The sequence below is a fragment of the Haliotis asinina genome, chromosome 6, assembly GCF_037392515.1.
Source record: "Haliotis asinina isolate JCU_RB_2024 chromosome 6, JCU_Hal_asi_v2, whole genome shotgun sequence".
Taxonomy (NCBI): domain Eukaryota; kingdom Metazoa; phylum Mollusca; class Gastropoda; order Lepetellida; family Haliotidae; genus Haliotis; species Haliotis asinina.
The window spans coordinates 24938616-24961588 of NC_090285.1; the positions used below are offsets into that span (position 1 = coordinate 24938616).

The 22973-nt window shown below is 39.4% G+C and overlaps 1 protein-coding gene across 1 annotated transcript; it reads left to right on the plus strand.

The window, feature by feature from the left end:
- Positions 1-208: 208 nt before the first annotated feature.
- On the plus strand, positions 209-22381 carry LOC137286640 (uncharacterized). The gene is made up of 7 exons (XM_067818607.1): positions 209-389; positions 16746-17095; positions 17443-17530; positions 18126-18331; positions 20414-20487; positions 21135-21327; positions 22023-22381. The coding sequence occupies exons 1-7, from the start codon at positions 209-211 to the stop codon at positions 22137-22139; spliced, it is 1209 nt and encodes a 402-aa protein (XP_067674708.1). The 3' UTR covers positions 22140-22381.
- The last annotated feature ends 592 nt before the right edge of the window (positions 22382-22973 follow it).

Here is a 22973-nt window from a genome sequence, read left to right on the forward strand (position 1 = left end):
GGTGCATTTTCAAGTGACAGTTGCACTGCTGGACATAAGGTGCTTCATGTTTATTCTCCCCAATCCAACCGGGGAATATAGATACATTATCAGAGGCTGAAAAATCAACCGTTTGCTGTAACAGGAGACATGCATTGTCACACAGAAAGGGCGGTGCTTACTTGTCCTAGTTATGAAGTACCCTGTAACATGTACCAAATGTTTAGACATGGACTCTTCAGTGAAGCTAGATAGCGCCATCGCAGGCTTTATATTTGACTTCATAGAGGCTTTCACCGTATATGCCTGTTCTTCAGAGCGTCTCAGAGCTTCATTCTCCAAGTCCTTTAAGTTCGATCTGGTGACACGAATCTGCCACCTCAACAGGAACACCTCCATGGCAAAGAGAAGTAGGTGCTTCCTCAGTATTTTGGCCTCTAGTTTCGAAAAAACACACCTCCCATGACTCTCATATTTTGCGACTCTAACAAGACGAAAGCGGTTACATTGATTGACATGTTAGTTGTTTACCATTACGCAGTGACAGAAATGTTGCAGTGTCAAGTAAACTGCAAGGTTGATTGCAGTCGCATGAAACGGTGGCTCGTTTATAACTGCTGTTGTACTCGGAGAGCATGTGTGTCTTGCAGGATGAATGGAAATTGATTATACATAAGAAACCCATCCATGATATAGCTATCTTCATTTTACCGACATATTCAGGAAATAATTTGGCCAGCCAATATTCCCGATGGTTATTCCAGAATGTAAAATTAATAGTCATTCTTGTTATTTCAGAATGGGCACGAATGTTACATTCCATGTGAACTTTGAAGTCGACACAAACACAGTCTCTTACAACATACGTTTCGGGCACTGGAGCCCTCCACTGAAAGTTTCACGCCCAACAGGGAGTCCAACTCAAGGAAGATGGATTCACGTGTGAATCCGTGTTAGAGTGACATTTAACGGCTAATCGTAAATTGCATCGGGGCACCGTGCTTTGTTGATTGGGTCACATTGGGTTATGACTTTGTAAGAGTTTGTACGTTTGAGTAAAACTACACCATTCCGATAAAGACTACAGCAAATTAATTTCCCACCTCATGAACGCTAACATGTTTAAATTGTTGAATATGAGATCCAAAGTCAAGTCCATTAATTGTTGAAAATTTAAAGAATCCCACCAACTGTACTGAATCCAAAGAAAAGCTTCCTTAATTGCAAAAGTTTGAGATCAAATCATGATCATATTTATGACTGAGATCAATGTGAAAAGCATCTTGAGTGCTGGTTCGGCTTTTGTAAGCCATTTTCAGGTGAACATCAAACATACAATAAAACCAACTACTTTCATTAGCTACTTAGTTTAACCTTTCAACACCAGGGCATCGTAGTTCCAGCACTCATCCAAACTGTTGTGCCCAATCAAACTTTGACTGCAGATCACATGGTAATGAATCTAGTTGTTTTACAATGCACCAAACAGAAAATTGTGACAATATAACAGTTTCTGAACCAAAGTCACTCACGCTATGGTTGGCGCTCTTTGAACGTTTTGCCTTTTCAGATGGAGATAGATGGTGGTGCTTTTCAGCCTTTCCCGGAGAAAGGCTAACAGTCAACCCGACCGTATTTACATACGCAGCGACGTCCGGGTGGACACTGTTGTCGTTCAGATATGATGCTGGAAGGACGTCTTACAATGGGTAGTGCAAAGTGTATACAATGTGATCTCGAATGTTATCTATGCCTCATCAATTACACTGTCGAGGGATAACGTACTGAAACTGTTACGTGATAGGTCGATCGAACACCAGCAGTGCGCTGAACTATTCACTCGTTGACAAAAAAGAATAATATATGATGATCTGATTGTTCCATTAATGAATTGTAATACATGTATGACCACATTTGAAAATGGCACCGACACTGATTTTTTTTATGCATGTCATTACATACAAGCAGCAGGAGCACATGGCAAACTGTGAGCTTTTGCTTCAGTTTAGTTTGTTTTTAATTCTACTGGTAGCTTTTGTTCATAATGTGTTTCTATTTTCATCTCACCTGGAACACTGAACAACATTTATCTTCATGTTCTTCATATTTGAACACTCTCAACCAACGCCGTATAAAACTATCTTTACAATACATCACAAAATTAGCTTCCAATGAGTCTAATCCCGCATTTAATTGTGTCTTTAATCCTCTTTATGAGGATTTGTATAACAAAAAGTCTTCTCTTGTTCCGCCTCTTGGTCTCAGAATTAAGCCATTTCTTGCTGCTTCCGGCATTGAGTTGGAAAATATAGCTCTTTTCCGACTTCTGTCTTCTCCTCCTTGGCAATTGGTTAGGCCACAAGTTGACCTAACATTAACTACATATAAAAAATCAGAAACGAATGAATTACAGTATAAACAAGAATATAATCAATTGAAACATAAATATAGCACTTATAAATCCTTATTTACAGATGGGTCCAAGGACGGTGGCGCAGTGGCTGTCATTGGATCCAGAACAATATCTTTCAGATTACCAAATAATAGTTCTATTTCCACAGCGGAAGCAAACGCTATACTAACGGCTCTTAAATATATTGAAAGATCCTATACATAAATAGTACATTATCTACTCCGATTCTCTTTCTTGCCTCCAGGCAATTAAAAACCTGTCATGTAAACATCCACTTTTAATAGAAATAATTGAATTATATAATAATCTTGCTACTGGCCAATACGACATCGTCTTTTGTTAGTTACCAAGCCATGTAGGCATTTCTGGCAACACAATGGCCGATCTTGCTGCTAAGGCAGCACTCAACAAATGTGTGACTCCATTTCTTGTTCCATACTCTGATTATAAAGCTGCAATTAGAACGTATATCCGTGATCTGATGCAGAAGAAGTGGGACACCCATGTGGGTATCAATAAATTACATGCAATAAAATCGTATATTGGTTATACCCACTTGGGTTGTCAGTCCAGATTTGAGGAGGTCATTTTGCGGCGATGTCGTATTGGCCATACGAGATATACTCATGAATACCTTTTGAAAGGTGAGGATCCTCCGTTCTGCATCCCTTGTGATGAAAGAATCACAGTCAAGCATATCTTGCTTGACTGTGCTGAGTATTCCATCAGAAGGGGTCAGTATTTTAAGTCACACTCTATGCAGGATCTTTTTAGCAATATTAGTCCTCATTTAATTATTGCATTTTTAAAAGATTTAGATTTGTTAACGGAACTGTAAATAGATAAATATTTTAAAATTGGAAGATTAAAATAGTAACTCAAATCTTTAGTGGCTGTACCCTCAAAGGGGGTTGAAGTACCGTAAAATAATTGTCCTCCTGAGAGGGTGCGTAAGTCCAAAAACATTTGAAGTAAATTTCAGTTTTCCAGCTTTTTAATCGTAGAATAAGTGTGTTTTTACTTTATGGCTAGATTTGTCTAAATTGCTAACAGCTGAAGGGTTGATGTAAATCCATCTAGGGTCCATGCAGGAAGCAAATGTACAGTAAGTCCCCATGGTCCTTAGTATGGTGATCTACCTTCAGTTGTTGGCAACCTAGATATAGCTCATTTTTATATTGTACTGTCCTCTATAGATACATTGTTTTAGGTCTCTTCACTAGTTTTACCTTCTACTCTGTGATATTCTAGTTAGTTTTACTGTCCTTCGTTGACAGGGTTTTACAATGTACGTGCTATCAATTCATTTGTATTTTTATAATTACTCATTCTCGTCACGCTATGGCTGCAATATTGCCGATGTGACGTTAAATTTTAACTCACTCACTCACTCATATTTGAACAACATATATCTTAGATATATGTTACATTCAGCAATATACTGCCTTGTACTGCCTTGGCGATTTGGTTGAGAGCGTGGTTGATAACAACGAGCAGTGAAGAGTGAGATACAGGCTGAAGCATATAGACTGCATTGTTATTGCTGGAATACTCGATGGGGCATCAATAACTCACTTGACGTCTTTTGTTATCGTTTTACTTGATCGAATCTGCAAAGGGTTGACGTTAATCCCAAGTACCTTTTCAAGAAAATCACTGGACCGTCACTGTAACGTGAATCACTCGATGCTATACAATATGAATGAATATCTTCAATTTGATCGCATGTCCACTCGTTTGTTGCAGAATAGCGGCACCCCGTGAACATTCCTGAAAAGGTGCTGTTTAATGGCTGAAACATATCCATAACTGTGCTTCAGGAGAGAGACATCCTGTAATTATGTCCATAAGAGTGCTATAGAAAATCGACATCCGGTGATCATGTCCATAAGAGTGCTGTAGAAAAGTGACATCCGGTGATCATGTCCATAAGAGTGCTGTAGAAAATCGACATCCGGTGATCATGTCCATAAGAGTGCTGTAGAAAAGTGACATCCGGTGATCATGTCCATAAGTGTGATGTAGAAAATTAAAATTAAGGTCAGGTGAACATATCCATAAGGAAGCTGTAGAGAAGCAACAACAGGTGAGCATATCTATAAGAGTGCTGTGGAATGCCTGTCCATTCTGTTGGTGTGCTACATGTCCATAACTGATACGTTTTGCTTTGAGTTCTGTGAAGGTTATTATGAAGTTTTGAGTAGTTAAAACCTTAACGTCTTAACTTCTCAACTTAGTTGACACATGCCATCGGTTCCCAATTGTGCAGATGCTCATGTTGTTGATCACTGGATTGTCTGGCCCAGACTCGATTATTTACAGACCGACGTCACATAGCTGGAATATTGCTAAGTGCGGCGTAAAACTAAACTCACTCTCCCATCAGTATATGTTGCATCAGTACCTGAGTAGGTATCACTGAAACATCCATTGAACAATAGACAAAATAATGTTTGCATAATCAACACCACCAACGCGCTAATGACCAAATAAAATTGCTAAACCCGAAGAGCCAGATAAGTTTTAAAACAAAACATAATATGTATTTTCTTCGTTTTTTCTCCTTGCTTCATGTCCTTTTCTCTCGTCTATGTGGAATATGATTTCAGTCAATATAGTCCAGCTGATTTTTCGTTAACAAGCATGCACAATGCAGGAACAGACCTCGAGGACTGTCGGCACATATATATTCAAATCCAAATCACCCGAGAACATCAAGTTAATTTGTGGCGAATTATGACAACATCGACTGTTCTTGCGTAGCTGGCACATGGCTGACAACGTTAATTAACTGTTAATGAAAATGTAATTACCGTAATAATTACATGTACCTACCATATAGACCTCCCATCAATTGTTTGTTATAATCACAAACAATACAATAACCCTGTATGTCAGCTTACTCTGCGCAAATCACTTTCAGATATCCAACGTAACTATCCCTGTTAATTGTATATACTTCTAAATGCCTCTCATAAAGCCAAGATGTCACATACTAAAGAAAACAATGAACAGTCTGTCACTACTTGGACGACACTGAGGATGTGTCCAATGACGCCACTTATTTAACGCCGAACTCCTTGACTATACTGTAAGTGCATACAACATAATGGATATTACCATCCAAAAAAACACAGTCTACTTGGGACCGTGTGGACGTACCTTGGCTACCTGCATGGACCATCCCTTTATCCAATGGTTAAAGAGGACAAATCTGGCCACAAATTAAAAGCACACAAGTGGCAAGTTTAAATTTACTTTAAATTTGTTGGGACTTACGTACCCTATAAATATACAATAAGTTAAGTATACAATACTTCAACCCCCTTTGAGGGTACAGCCACTAACAATCTTAGTTGCTAATCTAAATTACCAATGATAAAAATCTAATTCTTCTATAAATGAAATAATTAAATGAGAACTAATGTTACTAAAAAGCTCTTTCATAGTTAGTGATTTTAAATACTTATTCCTTGTGAGTCAAGTAAGACATGCTTGACCTTGACTTTGTCATACAAAGGATGCAGAACGGAGGGTCCTCACAAATAGTTCTGAGTATATCTTGTGTGACCAATACGACATTCTCGCACGATGACTTCTTCAAATCTGGACTGACAACCCAAGTGGGTATAACCAATATAAGGTTTTATTGCATGTAATTTATTTATACCTACTTGGGTGTCCCACTTCATTGCATCGGCACCCATGAAGAGCCACCTCCTCGTGGTGGGTGCTGGGTAGCTGGGTAACGCTAAGTGTTCTTCTCCCGTGTGCACCCGTGACAGAATGTGTCCACAGCCCCCCCCCCCCCCCCCCCCCCCCCCTTTGCTTCTCGTAAGAGGCGACTAAATTGGGCAACCTGTTTGCCGTGGGATGCGCCCCTGTGTCGGTGGAGGAGGGGAGGGGATCCTGGTGGCTGAGGGCATGGGAGCAATGAATAGTGTTACTGTGCCCAACACGCCACTTTGGCCCTAACAAGACGGGTGGTAGAAGGGGCCCGATTCTATCAATCGACTGGTCACGCCGAGCCCTGTGGTATGTAATTTTGTTATATCTTGACTCGGTACCTTCATTCTGAATACTCAGAACGTTCATGAATTTGTTTCATGTTCTTGCCTAGAGCTTATTCCCAGAAGGAGGTGGCTCATGGGCCAATCTGGATGATCCTTTGGATTAACTGGAGTATATCATTTCTGTAACCCTTTGGTGTCACTTTGCTCGAACTCCGCTTACGCATGACATCGCCCTTGCAGGCGCTCCATGGCGGGCAGGGAACAGATTTGATGAACCATTCTACTATTCATTATGAGTAAGCAAAATATAAAAACCAAACCGGGAACTTTCAGAATCTGATTCTGAGCTTGACTCTGATGAAGATGACGTTGTGACGAAATTGTTATATTCTGAAAGGGATACTTGGCCACGCTTTCTTGTTTTGGAAGCAAAGGGTGAACGAACCCTTGCTTCCTATTCCCCATTTCTGTTAGAAAAGGGCCTACAAGGTAAAGCTGGTGAGTTGAAGAATGTTTCTAAATTACGGTCTGGTGGTCTTCTGGTTGAATGTGTCAGGAAGTCACAGGCCATTAATCTCATGACGTCAATCTAACTAGCTGACATTCCAATTACATGTTCAGCACACAAGACACTCAACTTTTCCAAAGCACTAATCCGTGCCAGGGACCGAAATCTCGCTGACATTTCTGTTGAAGACATTGTCTCTCAACTCAGAGTGAGTGAGTTACGATTCAACGTCACATCGGCACTATTTCAGCCATATCGTGACGAGAACATTCAGCAATAAAAACGACTATTGTGTCCATTATAAAACCTGTCAACTCTCAACTCAGAAGTCAATGTGTCATTGAGGCAAAAAGATTCACATACCGTAAAGATGACCGTGTATTCCCGTCCAATACATATCTTCTGACTTTTGAAACCCCAGTTCTGCCACCTTCTATTAAGGTTGGATGTTTCTCCTTGGCTATAGATCTCTTTATCCCAGGCCCTACTCGTTGTTTTAACTGTCAGAAGTTCGGTCATGGGCAAAATTATTGTAGGAATAAGCTAGCTTGCTTTAGATGCGGAGAACCTGATCACGATGGGAAAACATGTACCAACACCATCAAGTGTTTAAATTGCAAAGGAGACCATATGGCATCTTCTAAAGATTGTCCTCTTTGGAAATATGAGGCCACCGCGCAGAGATTAAAAAGTGAAAAACGACTCAGTTACTCTGATGCCAGAACACAAGCCAGACTCCTTGCACCTGTTTCAGAAAGTTCATCATATGCTTCAGTAGCTAAAAAGGTCACGGTGTCAATACCCTGTCAGACAGATCTTTCCTGGGTACATTCCGACCATCCCAAATCCCTTTCAGATCAATTACAAAACACCGTAAGTTCCAAACCGGTCACAGATCCATCACCAAAACAGAAAGGAACATCTTCTACACAGACAGACTCAAATCAAATCAAATCGTCCAAAGTGGATACAAAGAAAAAACAGATTCAGTCTGACAATTTGCCAAAAGCACTAAAAGATACAGTGCAGTTTCATAATAAATATGGATTGCTCGAAGATATGGATACTGAAGTATCCACCCGTGTGAGCGCTGGTGGTCATTCAAATGCTCACTCACCCAAAATGAAAGGTAGAGCAGTATCTCCCGTTACTGCTCCTTAGATACTTATCCCTCCATAAGCCATTCAGCTAATCTAGTACAATGGAATTGCAGAGGACTTAAACATAACTTTCATGAAGCACAGTTGTTAGTGCAAGACCTTAAACCGTCAGCACTATGTCTCCAAGAGACGTATCTCGAACATACTGATACATTTGATTTACGGCAGTACACTTGTTATCACTCTTTTTCTCCTCCAGGGGATAACGCTACTGGATGTTCAACGATATTAGTTAGACGTAACATCATTCACAGCGATGTTCATTTGAATACCAATCTCCAAGCCGTAGCTATTCGCCTCAGCCTGCACATTGGATTTACTCTGTGCTCTTTGCACATTCCACCTTCATCTGTTCTCCGACAAACTGATCTCCAAAATCTCTATGATCAGTTACCAAAGCCCTGTATCATCATGGGCGACTTGAACAGGCACAACCCTCTATGGGGAAGTACAAGCACAAACCATAAAGGTCAGATTATGGAGGATTTTATATCTGATAATAGCTTGTGTGTTTTTAATGACGAAGCAAACACCTATTTACATCCTGGAACAGGAACCTATTCTGCACTTGATCTGTCCCTCGCTGATTCGAATGTTTACAACGAATTTGACTGGTCTGTTCATGATGACCTTTGTGACCACTTCCTAACTGTCCTAAAAGCTATCAAACCCGATGATGATCCCCCTTTATCACGGTGGAATTTTAATAAGGCCAATTGGCCCTTATATGAAATGCTGTGTATGGAAACATTAATACCGGAAAACTTTATGAATGTATCAGATCCGATAGAGTTGTTTTCAGCTGAGTTCAATGAAATCGCTGACCAATCAATTCCTAAGTCCTCTGAAATTCCTCACCTTCGTAAACCATGGTTCAACAATGAATGTAAACAAGCAAGAAAATGTAGGAAGAAAGCAGAAAAATACCTCCGCAGACATCCTACTGTTCACAACTTAAATAATGTTAAAATTACGAGTGCCAAAGCACGACGAACAAGCACCAGTCTTGGAGGAAATATGTTTCCAACATTAATTCGCGCACACCCATGTCTAAGGTGTGGGATGTGGTCCAAAGAATAAAAGGCAAAGGTTCCAAATCCTCTGTTAAACATCTCAAAGAAGGTGATAAATTGATAACTGGTAAGGGTGATATTGCCAATAAAATTGGTGAAACTCTTTCCAGAAATTCTTCCTCATCAAATTATATACCTGAATTTCAGAAATATAAAAATCGACAAGAAAAACAAAGAATTAACTTCGACTCTAATAACGGTGAAGATTATAATGAGGTATTTTCATTACATGAGCTACATACTGATCTCGAGCAAGCTCATGATACTGCAGCTGGTGATGACAACATTCTTTACCAGTTACTGAAACATTTGCCTGAGACATGTCGTTTCACACTTTTGGAAATATTTGACTGTATTTGGAATCCAGGAAATTTTCCTCAATCGTGGCACAATGCCATTGTAATCCCCATACCAAAGCCCGGCCGGGATCATACAGATCCCTCAAATTACCGCCCTATATCGTTAACCAGTTACTTTTATAAAACCATGGAACGAATGGTAAACAATAGATTAGTCTGGTATTTGGAAACGAATAATCTTATCACAGATATAGAATGTGGTTTCCGGAAAAATCGAAGTACTATTGATCATTTAGTACGATTAGAATCCTATGTTAAGAATGCTATTGTAAATAAACAACACGTTGTATCATTTTTTCGATCTGGAGAAAGCATAGGATACTACTTGGAAGTATGGCATTTTAAAGGATTTACATGATTTCGGTTTGAGAGGTCGTTTACCTCATTTTATCTCACAATTTTTGAAATACGGGCAGTTCCGAGTGGGATCATCCCTGTCTGACCATTATAATCAGGATCAGGGTGTTCCACAAGGCAGTATTTTGTCTGTAACACTCTTTAGTATCAAGATAAACAGTTTATCCAAGGTTTTAAATGATTCAATCGATGGATCACTTTTCGTGGATGATTTTAATATTTCTTGTCGTGGAAAAAATATGCATACTATTGAACGGCAACTGCAGTTGTGCTTAAACAATATTAACAAATGGTGTCTAGAAAACGGCTTTAAATTTTCTAAATCGAAAACCAATTGTATACATTTCTGTAGAAAATACAAACCGCATAAAGATCCAGAATTGTTTTTAAATAGCACTCCCATCAAAGTTGTTAAGGAGGCCAAGTTCTTGGGTCTGATTTTCGACTCACATTTAACGTTTCTCCCCCATATCAAGTCCCTAAAAAATAAATGCCTGAAGGCGCTGGATTTATTAAAAGTCGTTTCTAATTCAAAGTGGGGAGGTGATCGAGCTACCCTCCTTCACTTATATAAGATCATTGATACGGTCTAAACTTGATTATGGCTCCATCGTTTATGGCGGAGCCTGCAAAAGGAACCTAAAACGTTTAGATTCTGTCCACCACCAAGGTCTAAGACTTTGTCTTGGATCTTTTCAGAAGTTCACCTGTTGACAGCCTTTGTGTCGAGGCTGATGAGCCATCTCTTGAGCAGCGACGTATAAAATTATCTTTACAGTATATCACAAAACTATATTCCAATGAGTCAAACCCTGCATATGACTGTGTCTTCAATCCTCTCTATGAGGATTTATACAATAAGAAATCTTCCCTTGTTCCGCCTCTTGGTTTAAGAATAAAACCACTTATTTCTGCTGCCGGCATTGAGCTGGATCATATTACTCCCTCCCGTCTTCTTTCTTCTCCTCCTTGGCAGTTGGTTAGGCCACAGGTCGACCTAACATTAACTACATTTAAAAAATCAGAAACAAATGAATTACAATCTAAACAAGAATATAATCAATTGAAACATAAATATAGCAATACAAATCCTTATTTACAGATGGGTCCAAGGATGGTGGCGCAGTGGCTTCTGCCACTGTCTTTGGATCCAGAACAATATCTAGATTACCAGATAATAGTTCTATTTTCACAGCAGATGCTAACGCCATATTAACAGCTCTTAAATATATTCAAAGACACCCTAAACATAAACAGTATATATTCCGACTCTCTTTCTTGCCTTCAGGCTATTAAAAATATTTCTTATAAACATCCACTTTTAATTGATATTATTGGATTGTATAATGATCTTGCTAGTGGCCAATACGACATCGTCTTTAGTTGGTTACGAAGCCACGTAGGCATTTCTGGTATAACAATGGCAGACCTTGCTGCTAAAGCAGCACTCAACAAATCTGTGACGCCATTTCTTATTCCATACACTGACTATAAAGCTATCTTTAGGTCTTACATCCGTGATCTGATGCAGAAGAGGTGGGACACTCAAGTAGGTATAAATAAATTACATGAAATAAAACCGTATATTGTTTACACCTACTGGGGTTGTCAGTCCAGATTTCAGGAGGTCATCATGCGACGATGTCGTATTGGCCACACAACATATACACATAAATATTTGCTTAAGGTGAGGATCCTCCATTTTGTATCCCTTGTGATGGAAGAATCACAGTCAAGCATATCCTGCTTGATATGTATTTTAATTCACGAACTCTGAAGGATCTTTTTAATAACACAAGCTCTTATTTAATCATTGCATTTTAAACGAATTAGATTTATTGACTAAATTGTAAATCGATCTGGATTGTCAGTCCAAATTTGAAGAGGTCATCATGCGACGATGTCGTATTGGAAACACAACATATACACATAAATATTTGCTTAAGGTGAGGATCCTCCATTTTGTATCCCTTGTGATGGAAGAATCACAGTCAAGCATATCCTGCTTGATATGTATATTAATTCACGAACTCTGAAGGATCTTTTTAATAACACAAGCTCTTATTTAATCATTGCATTTTAAACGAATTAGATTTATTGACTAAATTGTAAATCGATAAATATTTTATGACTGGAAGTTTAAATTCATAAATGTGCTTGTTAGTGGCTGTATCCTCAAAGAGGTTGAAGTACTGTAAAACTATTGTCCTCCTAAAAGGGTACGTAAGTCAAGAAACATTCAAAGTAAATTCAAACTTTCCACGTTTTTAATCGTAGCAAAAGTGTCTTTTTATTTGCATTGTTCGATTTCCCAAATTGCTGACGGCTGAGAGGATGATGTAAATCCAACTAGGGTCCGTGCAGGTAGAAAAGGTACTGTAAGTCCCCATGGTCCCTAGTATGGTGATCTACCTTCTATAGCCCATTTTATCTTGTCTTTTCCTCTGTAGATAAATGGTTTTAGGTATAGTTACTAGTTTTATATTCTCATCTGTGATATTCTAGTTGTTTTGCTGTCCTTCGTTGCCAGGTGTTATAATAGATATATATTTCATTTCGGTATTAAATGTTCTCGTCACTATATGCTGAGATGTGACGTTAAATATTAACCCACTCACTCACTCGCTCTGAGATAAAGAGGTATCAGGCGTCAAGGCCTTTCCTGTTTACGACCACGTAACTGCTGGTGACAGTGGCTCTCTCCATCATAGAAGTCCATCACTTAATAACCAAAACATGACAGCAAGATATCAAGTTTTACAATACATTCAAGTAATAGGTTTCTTGTTGTGGTAATCTCTGTGAGTCTATTCTATGAATAGTAAGTGTGCCATTCTCAGTTGCTTATCAAGACAAAAAAAAACACTTTTGGAACATAAAACCATAACGGGAATATATATTTTCACATATACTTTACTGCCGTAATTATTCAATCATTCGCCGTTTCTGGGCAACATATTTAATCATTCAATATACCTTTAAATGTTACAGTTAAATGTTGAAATTTTAGGTTTATTTATTTTATATTATTTAGATATATTCTATTATATTCTATTATGTTATATTTTATATTATATATTTTTATTTAAATTATTAAATTTTTTGGTTTTTCAGTTTATGTAAATGTAGCAAATCCTCTTTAACATATGACCATCTCTTTCAGTATATTATTTGGTTCTGTACTGTGTTAAATGCACTTTGTTTTAAAGAGGTAAGATATTAAACAGGATCGTGTGTATATTTATAATTTCATTTATAATGAACCAATGCCTCTGATAAATCGCCTTTCGTATCATCATCACACTGCTGAAATTAACGGTTGCGCTTTAACTTAGACAGGCAATTTCAGCATTACAAAAAGATATAAGTAACCGCCAATGCTTGATGAAACTTAACTTTGGATCAGGGAAATAGCACAAAACAGAAAACAACAACACATAACCCAAGAACATGTGATAAATTCCAACAAAGAGTACACATTGCTTTCTTTTAAATGTATCAACGGTTTCTGGAAAAAATGATTTTCGAAACGCATTTTTTTATTATTTTAATTTGCTCTTCACAAAAACGCGAAATTATCCCAGTAGCCATGCGGATATCCATGGCGACACAACATTGAGCTGCCTGTCGTCATGATACTGTTATAAAACTTAAGAACTAGCAGGTTAGGCTCTACACAGCTGTAGGACTGTTATACACTGAGGAATTCAGGTATCTCTGTGTGAACACAAGTTTGATTATCGACAAAAATTAATCTACGGGAATACGGAAAAGATTCTCTTCTCTCCTTTCCCAGTCATTCTTGTAAGAGACCTACCTTTTCTGTCTATGTTTTAAGATCCCAAGGGCGTGAATCGATAAAATGACAAATTAAATGATCATGAAATATTCATGAAAATAAATGGCGACTCCAACTTCGAACTGTGAATGTAATGTATGTAATCCTTATAGAAGACTTTTCAGCCTGTACTTGTCCTGGCAGAGAGTGTGTAAAATAAACGATAAACACCTAGGCGGACAATTGTTAGATACACAGCTCAACAGCTCAGAACAGCTCTGTGTGTTGTTGACTGATGTCTCCGGACAATAAAGAGACAAATGGAAATGTTTCTTAACATATCTGACAACCTGCTGTTTGTTTCAGTTGAAATGCGCATAACGAATCACAATCATGACGAGCAGTAGTATTATTGTAGTAATAATAAGGGCAAGAGCTCAATTCAAATATAAGTCTTATACTTAAACAAATAACATAAATCTAGACGCCTTTTTAAAAAACTCCAAAACAAAAAGACACAACTCGTCTTCCTTCACACAAACCCACTGCAGACAGTCGACAGCGTTGTGGGCTGGCCTGTTTACTAGATTAGTTGTCCTGAACAACTGATGGTGGTCTGTACAATTGGCATTTGGATGACATACCGTTGTCAAGCAATGGTAAAGTACGAACAGGCACAGAACAGGCATATACATATGGGAAGCATCAACAACGACAACATGGTGGCATGCATTTTCATTTATATATCTTCAGTGACAGTGAGCTTTCTGAAGTTGTCTCTGTAATGACAACCAAATACCCCTTCTTGTTAATCCTTTTCATGAACTCTGAGTGATATTATTGTAACTCCCTGCTTAGCCGTATTCAAGGCTAAAACTAGCGACATTCTCCTCAGGTGAACCCGCTGTCATATTGCTGAATATTGCTAAAGCGGCGTAACGCTAAAGTCATCAGACAGAAACAAACCTTTCAATATTGTTTTGCACACACACTTTTGGCCGCACATGGTTCAACTGAGGCAGGTTTCACAAATCCTTTCTTTAACAGTAAGCGATTATATGCAACGACTCAACCCATGAACTTGCCTCAAGTGTTTCTCCGACCCTTCTTAGCATGGGTTAAGTGCTCTTGAACAAAAATGCAATAACGAGATACGAAAGTGATCAATGATGCTTGCCTCCTTAGTTGATCTTTGTGATCAGGCTAATGGTGCTGCAGAATAGCGATACCCGGTGAACATGTCCATAAAAGTGCTTTAGAATGGCTGCCCATTTTGTAGCTGTAGGACATATCCATAACTAATAAACTCTACTTTGGTTTCTGTGGATGATTTTCAGAAATCATCAACACTTGATATCGTATCGTCCTACATTCTCTGCCTTCCCCGCTTCTTGGGCATTTCTGTCCACACTGCATGCGTGGTGCGGTAACAATTCAAGGCATCTGTTACACGTTCCTCAGTCATGTGGATTCTCACATTAAGCATACAAGTAGTGTACGTAGTGTTTTTATACATGGGATACAAATACAAAGGCTGACTATGCCAGCCAACGGCAAACCGATATTCAGGTTTAGGTAATCCTTTCAACAACACATTTCAGTTTTGCAGTACTCTTTGACACATGTAGATCCACCAACATCCCGGTTTCATTTTGATTAATAGGCTCTCTTAGACTCTTAGAGACAAGACAAGCAGACATCGGTTTTCAGTGTTTTCAATAGTTTTTTTTTCTAAACGGTGGCCACATTATCTTCAGGCATGCCGTAGGTTTGATATTTCTCGGGATCCTTCTAAACATTTTATTTCCAAATGGTTGTTCTTCTGTGTCAGTCATCTCATTATAACATTATAACACTACTTTTAAAATCATCCATGGATATGATGAGTAAGCCTCCTGCGGTAAGTATACGCAGTCAAAAAAGAAACTTCACAAAATGTAATTTTTAAAAATAATGAATATTATTTCTCCGATGATACATCTACGTATCCGAAATGGAATCCCTATCTTTCGATTCTAGAAAAACGTTGGCAAACCCCACGTAAACCCATCCACTCGTCGTGCAAATGACGTTAGTGCCAAATCACGTGATCTTCGCATCGATGTTTTCTTCATTTGCACGTGTTTGCATTGTCCTCATAAATTGGAAACAAAAGACAGTTCTAATGGTACTTTAAATGCCACGGTTGTAAAATGTGCGACGTGAACGTGCCGTTGGCATGTTGCAAGCAGGAAGATCAGTTATTGATGTCGCAAGAACAATGGGATGCAGCCGTCGTACTGTGTACGACTTGCCAGGTCGTCTACAACAAACTGGCACCACTTCTGATCACTCAAGGTCGGGTCGCGTCGTCCACGAGCAGAAGACCGTCACATCGTCCTATGTCACCTACGTGACAGATTTCTGCTGGCTACACGAACCAGGGCTGAGATGTTTAGAGGTCGACTGTCCTAACACAGCATTCGAAATCGGTTGCGGGCTGCCAGTCTCCATTCGAATTTTTATTCTTGTGACTTGACATTCTGTATACGCATGTTTTGGAACGGCGGTGTAGCCCAATGGAACTGATTGTGGCACTGTCAGAGTATCGAGTACAGCACACGGATCTCAGCAATGTAACAATAACAATTTAACCATCTTACCATCTCTTGCTCGTTTATAGTGCCCTGAAGAAAGAATGTGAAGTTTCTTTTCTGACTCAGTATATATCTTTAACACCCCAAATCATTAAGCAGATAAATCTCGTGCAGTCTAATAATTATACGTTTGTTACAGAATGTGGTTAAAATGAAGCTGGTTGCTAGGCACTGTGGCTGTGTTGATTTCAAAACAGCAGTCACTTACGCTTAGTGCCATAAAGCAGGTACATCTCGTGCCAATACAGGGTATTGATCTGTATACCTGACGTGACCAACGTGCAGGAACGTACTTTCCGACCTGTTGATAAAAATAACAACAAAAATGTTGTTGTGAAACAAATAGCGACATATCCATTTCTAAGTGACACTCGCACTGCTGGAGTTCAGGTGTTTCATATATTCATGCTGACTAACCAAACCGTGACGATTAGCATCAGATATAGATGTCTTTTGTTGTAATTGTCAGGAGACATAGATCATTTCAGGACGCTGACCGTCAAGGCTACACTGAAGATGGACCTCACTGCCCTGTGCTTACTTGTCCTAGGTATCAAGTACCCCGTAACATATAGCACCTGTTTTGACATGGACTTTTCATTGAAGCAAGATAGCGCTATGGCGGACTATATATTTGACTTCATGCAGCCTTCCACCATATATGGTTGTTCTTCAGAGTGTCTCAGATCTTCAACCTGCAAGTCATTTAACTTCGATCTGGTGACACGAACCTGCCACCTCAACAGTAACAACAGCTACTACATCGACGTCGTCTCCTTACAAGACTACGTCTTCAGTGACATTGACTTGTGGCCTGTTGTAAGTTCAATAGAGCTATAGTTTTACAGAATTTGACCTTTGAGATGTGAATGAAATGATTTCATGTCAGTGTTAAGTGGCAGTAAGTGTTAAGATGCAGTTACCGTGTGCTAATACCGTGGAGCTCCATTTCCAGGTCATTATCTCTACAATGTGGCTTCAGACTTCGTGTATGTGTTATTTTGACGCAGTTGTCTTTGCAAGGATGTTCAGGACAAGTGTATTTCCTGCTACAACCATCCCAACATCCATCCCCATATGCAAGGTGGTCGGTCGTTTGGTTGTGCAGGTTGTATACTTTGCTTGTCATCGGATGCTTCTGTCATATCTTGATCATGTTTACACAGACTCTCTCTGGCCCATGTGCAGAGGTCCAATGTCAGCCTGGATACCGATGTAAAGTTAACAGACTGGACCGTCCAGCTTGTCATGCAGGTAAGTTTCGCCAGAGTATGAAGAAATTCATCGCCCAGGTGACACAGATAACATTGCAAAGAATTAATATTTGAGAGGATGATGACAAATATTAGAGGAATATTTCCTTGTTGTTTAATGCAAACAGAGCAATATTCCAGCTGTGTTGGGGTGGTTCGTAAGTAATGAACGACTGGACATCGATCTGTGTATGAGTTATATAATATGTACCAACCTATCTCTGGGTCTGACCTCCTGATCCTCTTAGTATCCCATTACGGCCAGCATCGTGGCTTCTTGCGTGGCTGAAGGTCGATTCTGACCCTTACCTTCGCGATCATTATGAATATAAATATATTAATTATATGAAAAATAATAACTCACTGTAATGATACATTATCGCGGCAAAATTGAATTGGTCAAGTCGAATTCTACCTCATTTCATGAAGGATACGTATTATACTGTCACTGATGGGTACGTCACTTACTAACCAGATCACATATCCTTGATGACATAACCTTTTCGTTTTTCGTGGCAATCACAAGTGCCTTTTAAAACATAACAGTGTGTCAAGTAGTTCGCTGTGCGACAGGCAGGGTTCTCCTTTCAATGCAGAATTCCCAGGTTGTGGTTCCCCGCCTCCACTGATACCAAACAGCAAGGTGGAGTATGATGGTCATTACATGGGAGCCGAGGCTAAGTACACCTGCGCAGACGACTTCCTGTCGTGTCACAAGAACACCATAAGCGTTTGTCAGTCATCGACGGGCAGGTGGCAGAATCTGACTGGCCTCTGTGGTCGTTTCAGATTCCAAAATGAGGTGAGGAATAAGATTCGAACTACGATATCAACCGATAATGCACATTGTAAAATATTTCTTGAAAAAATATTTGTTCTAGTCATCTAAGTCTTTCTTGATTTTTTTAGGTGTTAAATTTGAGTCGTGAACTGATATAATTTTTTGCCACTCTACCGAGTAAAAAAAATAAGAAAACCAATAGGAAGATGATTGTTTTTCTAACAGTGAAATGTGTCAATATCCTCTTCCCAAATTTTACAATGTTTCTCTAAAAAATGAATATGTAAAGCAACATTACAGTTTCATCTCATTAAGATATGGAAACTGTACGTGGACAGAAAAAAACATATCCACAACATCCAGAGGCTAGAGAATAATCAGTCGTTTTCAGTTTGCAATGTCAGGTGTGTGAACGCATAGAAAGAGGTGAGTAGGTTCATTGTGCACAAAATGCACTTGCCGTGAACGATACGTGACCATGCATTTGAAGACAAAAATACAAGGTTGATGTTGGGCTTCAGAATTCACAACTGCATCTCCATACAGAAACGCAGCATGGCAGTCACAGATGAGTATGTCGAGGACGTCATAAGGTGTCTAAAGACCCCGGAAGAATAGCGGGAGAACGTTCATCAGTTCGCTCGTATATGGTGCCTCTCCAAGATTGTGAAGACCAAGATGGTAAACAGGTTCATGAAGTTTAAGGAGCAGTGGTTGCACCTATGGCAACTACGAGAACCTCTATTCCGTTGTTCTGATTGCACTTTTCTGACTTTTAATCCATCTATGTCAATACTGGAGACGATGGAACTACGTCTGATTTCATGTGCACAATATTTCGGAATTGAAGGAAAGTTAACAGCATTGGTTTGGGTGAACCATAGTCTGTTCCAAATGATGACAAGAACGTGCTGTACTTCATCGTTGGAAACGGTGCTTTTGCTCTGAGGAACTGGTTGATGTAGCCGTCTTCTCACCCAAACGTGACCCAAGGGGGGAACGTCAGCTGCAAACTGTCCAAGCTATATGTCTTATTTGAGCATCACCAACTGTTTCTCCTTGCAAAGTCGATCTTCATGACATGCATGTTGCATGTATACAGTGATACCATCAGGATCACCATTTAGTTACGTATCTCCACGTGTGGTTTCTTTGCCTTTAGAATATGGGCAAGCTGAAATATCTCATTTGAGTCTACCTGTGAAAGTCTGTGGTAGAATATTGGCCTTCAGTAACCCATGCTTGTCATATGGGGCGGTGGGGGTAGCCTAGTGGATAAAGCGTTCGCTCGTCACGCCGAAGTCCCGGGTTCGATTCCTCACATGGGCACAATGTGCGAAGTCCATTTTCTGGTGTCGCCCGTCGTGATGTCGCTGGAATATTGCTAAAAGCGGTGTAAAACTAAACTCGCTCACTCATAGGCTTGTCATATGAAGCCACAAACGGTATAGGGTGTTCAGGTTTCCTGACTTTTTGACACATGTCATCAGTTACCAATTGCACAAAACGATTTTCATGCTGCTGCTGGCTGGATTTTCTGGTCTAGAATCAGTTATATACAGACCGTCACCATATAGTTGAAATTGATGAGTGCGGCGTAAACCTTAGCTCACTCCTTCACTTTCACTTGAGTCAAAATATTTGAAACTGATGCACGGGTAAGGCGTTCTGTGGATGACATGCTTGTACTCATTCATGCAGATGTTTGTTAGAAAAAGACCACAGGGACCCGATATCGCACAATGCATAATTAAGAGGTACCTGTGCATAGTTTCGAATGTCACCGAAGCGTACATTTCAGCCTGAAATATGGCAGCTGCTGCTCCTTTACTCTATTAATATATACGACGTGCCTGTAGAGCTATGGTCTATGTTTAACGTACTGTGCGATATCGGGTTCCCGTGTATAAGACTTCACTTTGCTGCTAGGGTAGTGGGGTTCCTATTGGTCAAAGTGTCGAATCGCTGATTCGATTCTATCCCCACTTGCGCATAATGTGTGAAACCCAGCAGTGACATTGCGTGAATATTGCTAAACGTTGAGTAAAACCAAATTTACACACTCAGCCAGTTGAATGTCATTCACGATGTGTTCTCATTCAGGGCCAGGTACGTTTCCCATGTGGCCCAACAAGTCACTTCACTGCGACTGTCACAGGAATACTAACGGGTGCGAGGTACGGGTGTATTAATATCAGCATCATGTGGTGAAATATACATCATATTCACGTTTTAATGAAACTTAGTGTGCCTATTTAGAAACAAAGTAGTATACATTAAACATTAAAATCACATTACTCGATCATTGTATCCTTTCCTTAGGAAACTTTAATTAGACGATTTTTTCTTCCTGAGACACTCTCTAGCGGTCTTAACAGAGTTACGCCCCTTCTTAGCAGTTCTTAGAATCGCTGGTCGTGATAATCAAGATTCTCCTCCACAGTAAAGAAAAAGAGATGCTTTCTCAATATTTTGTCCGGTACTTCCAGTATGATTCACAGATCTTCAGTGGTTCCCATATTTTGTGACTTCAACAGAACGAAAGAGGATACGTTAATTGACAAGTTAGATGTTTAGAAACAAGCAGTGTTAGGAATGCTGGGTGTCAGGTAGACTGCAAGGTGTGTTGGTGTTAAACGTTAGGTCGATTGTAATGTGCTAGCATACTCCTTACATCTCACAGTCCTTGCTGGAGTACCTTTCAAATGATTACTTGTACTTTAACCGGCACCATAATAACTGATTTGGTCAGCAAATATTCGCAGTGTTTATAACTCACTTTGGCGTTCTTTGACTGCAATGTATCACAACCTTGTCATTTCAGAATGCAGATATCAGTTCGATCCGATGGAGGCTCAAATGCAACATTCCATGTGAACTTTAAACTCGACGAAAACTCAGTAAATTACAATACGCGATTCGGTGCCTGGAACACTGCATTGAATGTGTCACACATGACTGTTAAGCCCAACATAGAATTTAACATAGAAATCCAACTGAAAGAAGGGGTTTACACGGTAGGTGTGCTAATGTATGAATCCTGGCTAGACTGACGCTTTCCGGTCTGTAGTAAATTGTCACTGCGCTTTGTTGATTGAGTCGTTTGGGGTCATCACTTCATGGACATATGCTCATGACATCAATCACTACTTTGCTCGTTATAACATCATCACTAGTTCCAACAACAGCTCTGCGTGAAAATACACCAATTTGCTGGAGGGAATTAAATTCCAAACCCATGAACACTACTATGTTTGAATTATTGTACAAGTTCATTTATCATTGAACATATCCAAAGAAACGCCAACGAAAATCTTCTTTAATTGTAAAAGTTGTAGATCAAATCATATCTATCACGTAGACCAGTGTAACGGCATCTTGAGTGCATCTTCACTACAATTCATAAATTGGGTATAATATCGATATTTTCTGCTAAACATCAAACATACAATAAAGCCAACTTTGAGACATACTTGTATTGCTACTCAGTTTAAAATTTCAACATCAGCGCATCGTAGTTCCAACACTCATCCAAACTCTTGTGTCCTGTCGAATTCTGATCCCCGAGAAATATATTTATTTCCCAATGTAACTAGTAACAATATTAATGTACATGCACATGATGAGATGATAATGAATCTAGTTGTTTCACAATAATGTAACAGTCTTTTAACCAAAGACACTGATGCTCTTGAATGTTTTGCCTTTTTAGATGGAGATAGATGGTGTTGCTTTCCCGCCTTTCCCAGAGAGACAGGCTAACATCAAACCCGACCGTATTTACATACGCAGCGACGTCCGGGTCTACACTGTTGTCGTTCAGATATGACGCTCGAAGGACGTCCATATCGTAAGTAGCCCCTCGTGAAAAGATGTGATCTCTTACAGACTCCATTGCACTGTCGAGGGATGATAAACTGAAAACGTGACGTGATATACGTGAGTCGGTTCAAGACTACGAGAGATGTTCAATGTCAATCGAACAGAAGCTCTGCTATGACTCATACGCTTGTTGACAAACAGTCATTGTGATAACCTGATTGTTCCATAGTCGAATAATAACACCTTCATGACCCCATTTGACAATGGCATCGGCACTGACTACGTACCATCAGCTGGTGCACAAAGTAAACTGCAAGTTTTTTCTTCAGCTTAGTTGTTTGGTTGTTCTTAATTCTACGTGTTGATACAATTGAAATACAATTTTACATTCTTCGTCATCCTGTGCTTGTACTGACTTCAAAACTTAGTTGAAAGCTTGCTGTCGTACCGGATGACACAAACCATTTCTTTTACTACCGATTACTAGATAATGTGGAAGAGAATCGATTACTTGGACAGAGTGTAAATATTCTCTGACGCATTGAACAAACAAGTTCATATATTACTGTGTTGTTATTTCTAAAAACTTTGAAAGTGATGTTAAAGCCATGTAGCTTTACAAGGAAACCATTAAATAATCACTGTAATCTGTGCTGTACTCGATGTTATACAATATTGGAAAAAATTCAAAAAATTCACACTTATGTCGAATTTCCATAAAAGTGTTGTGTAATATCTACGTCCACTAAACATGTCCATAAGGGGAAGACGCAGTGACAGATAAAGTCTTTGGTACAGTCTCTTGTGAATTATGTTGACCAGAATCTTCTGATTTTCCACC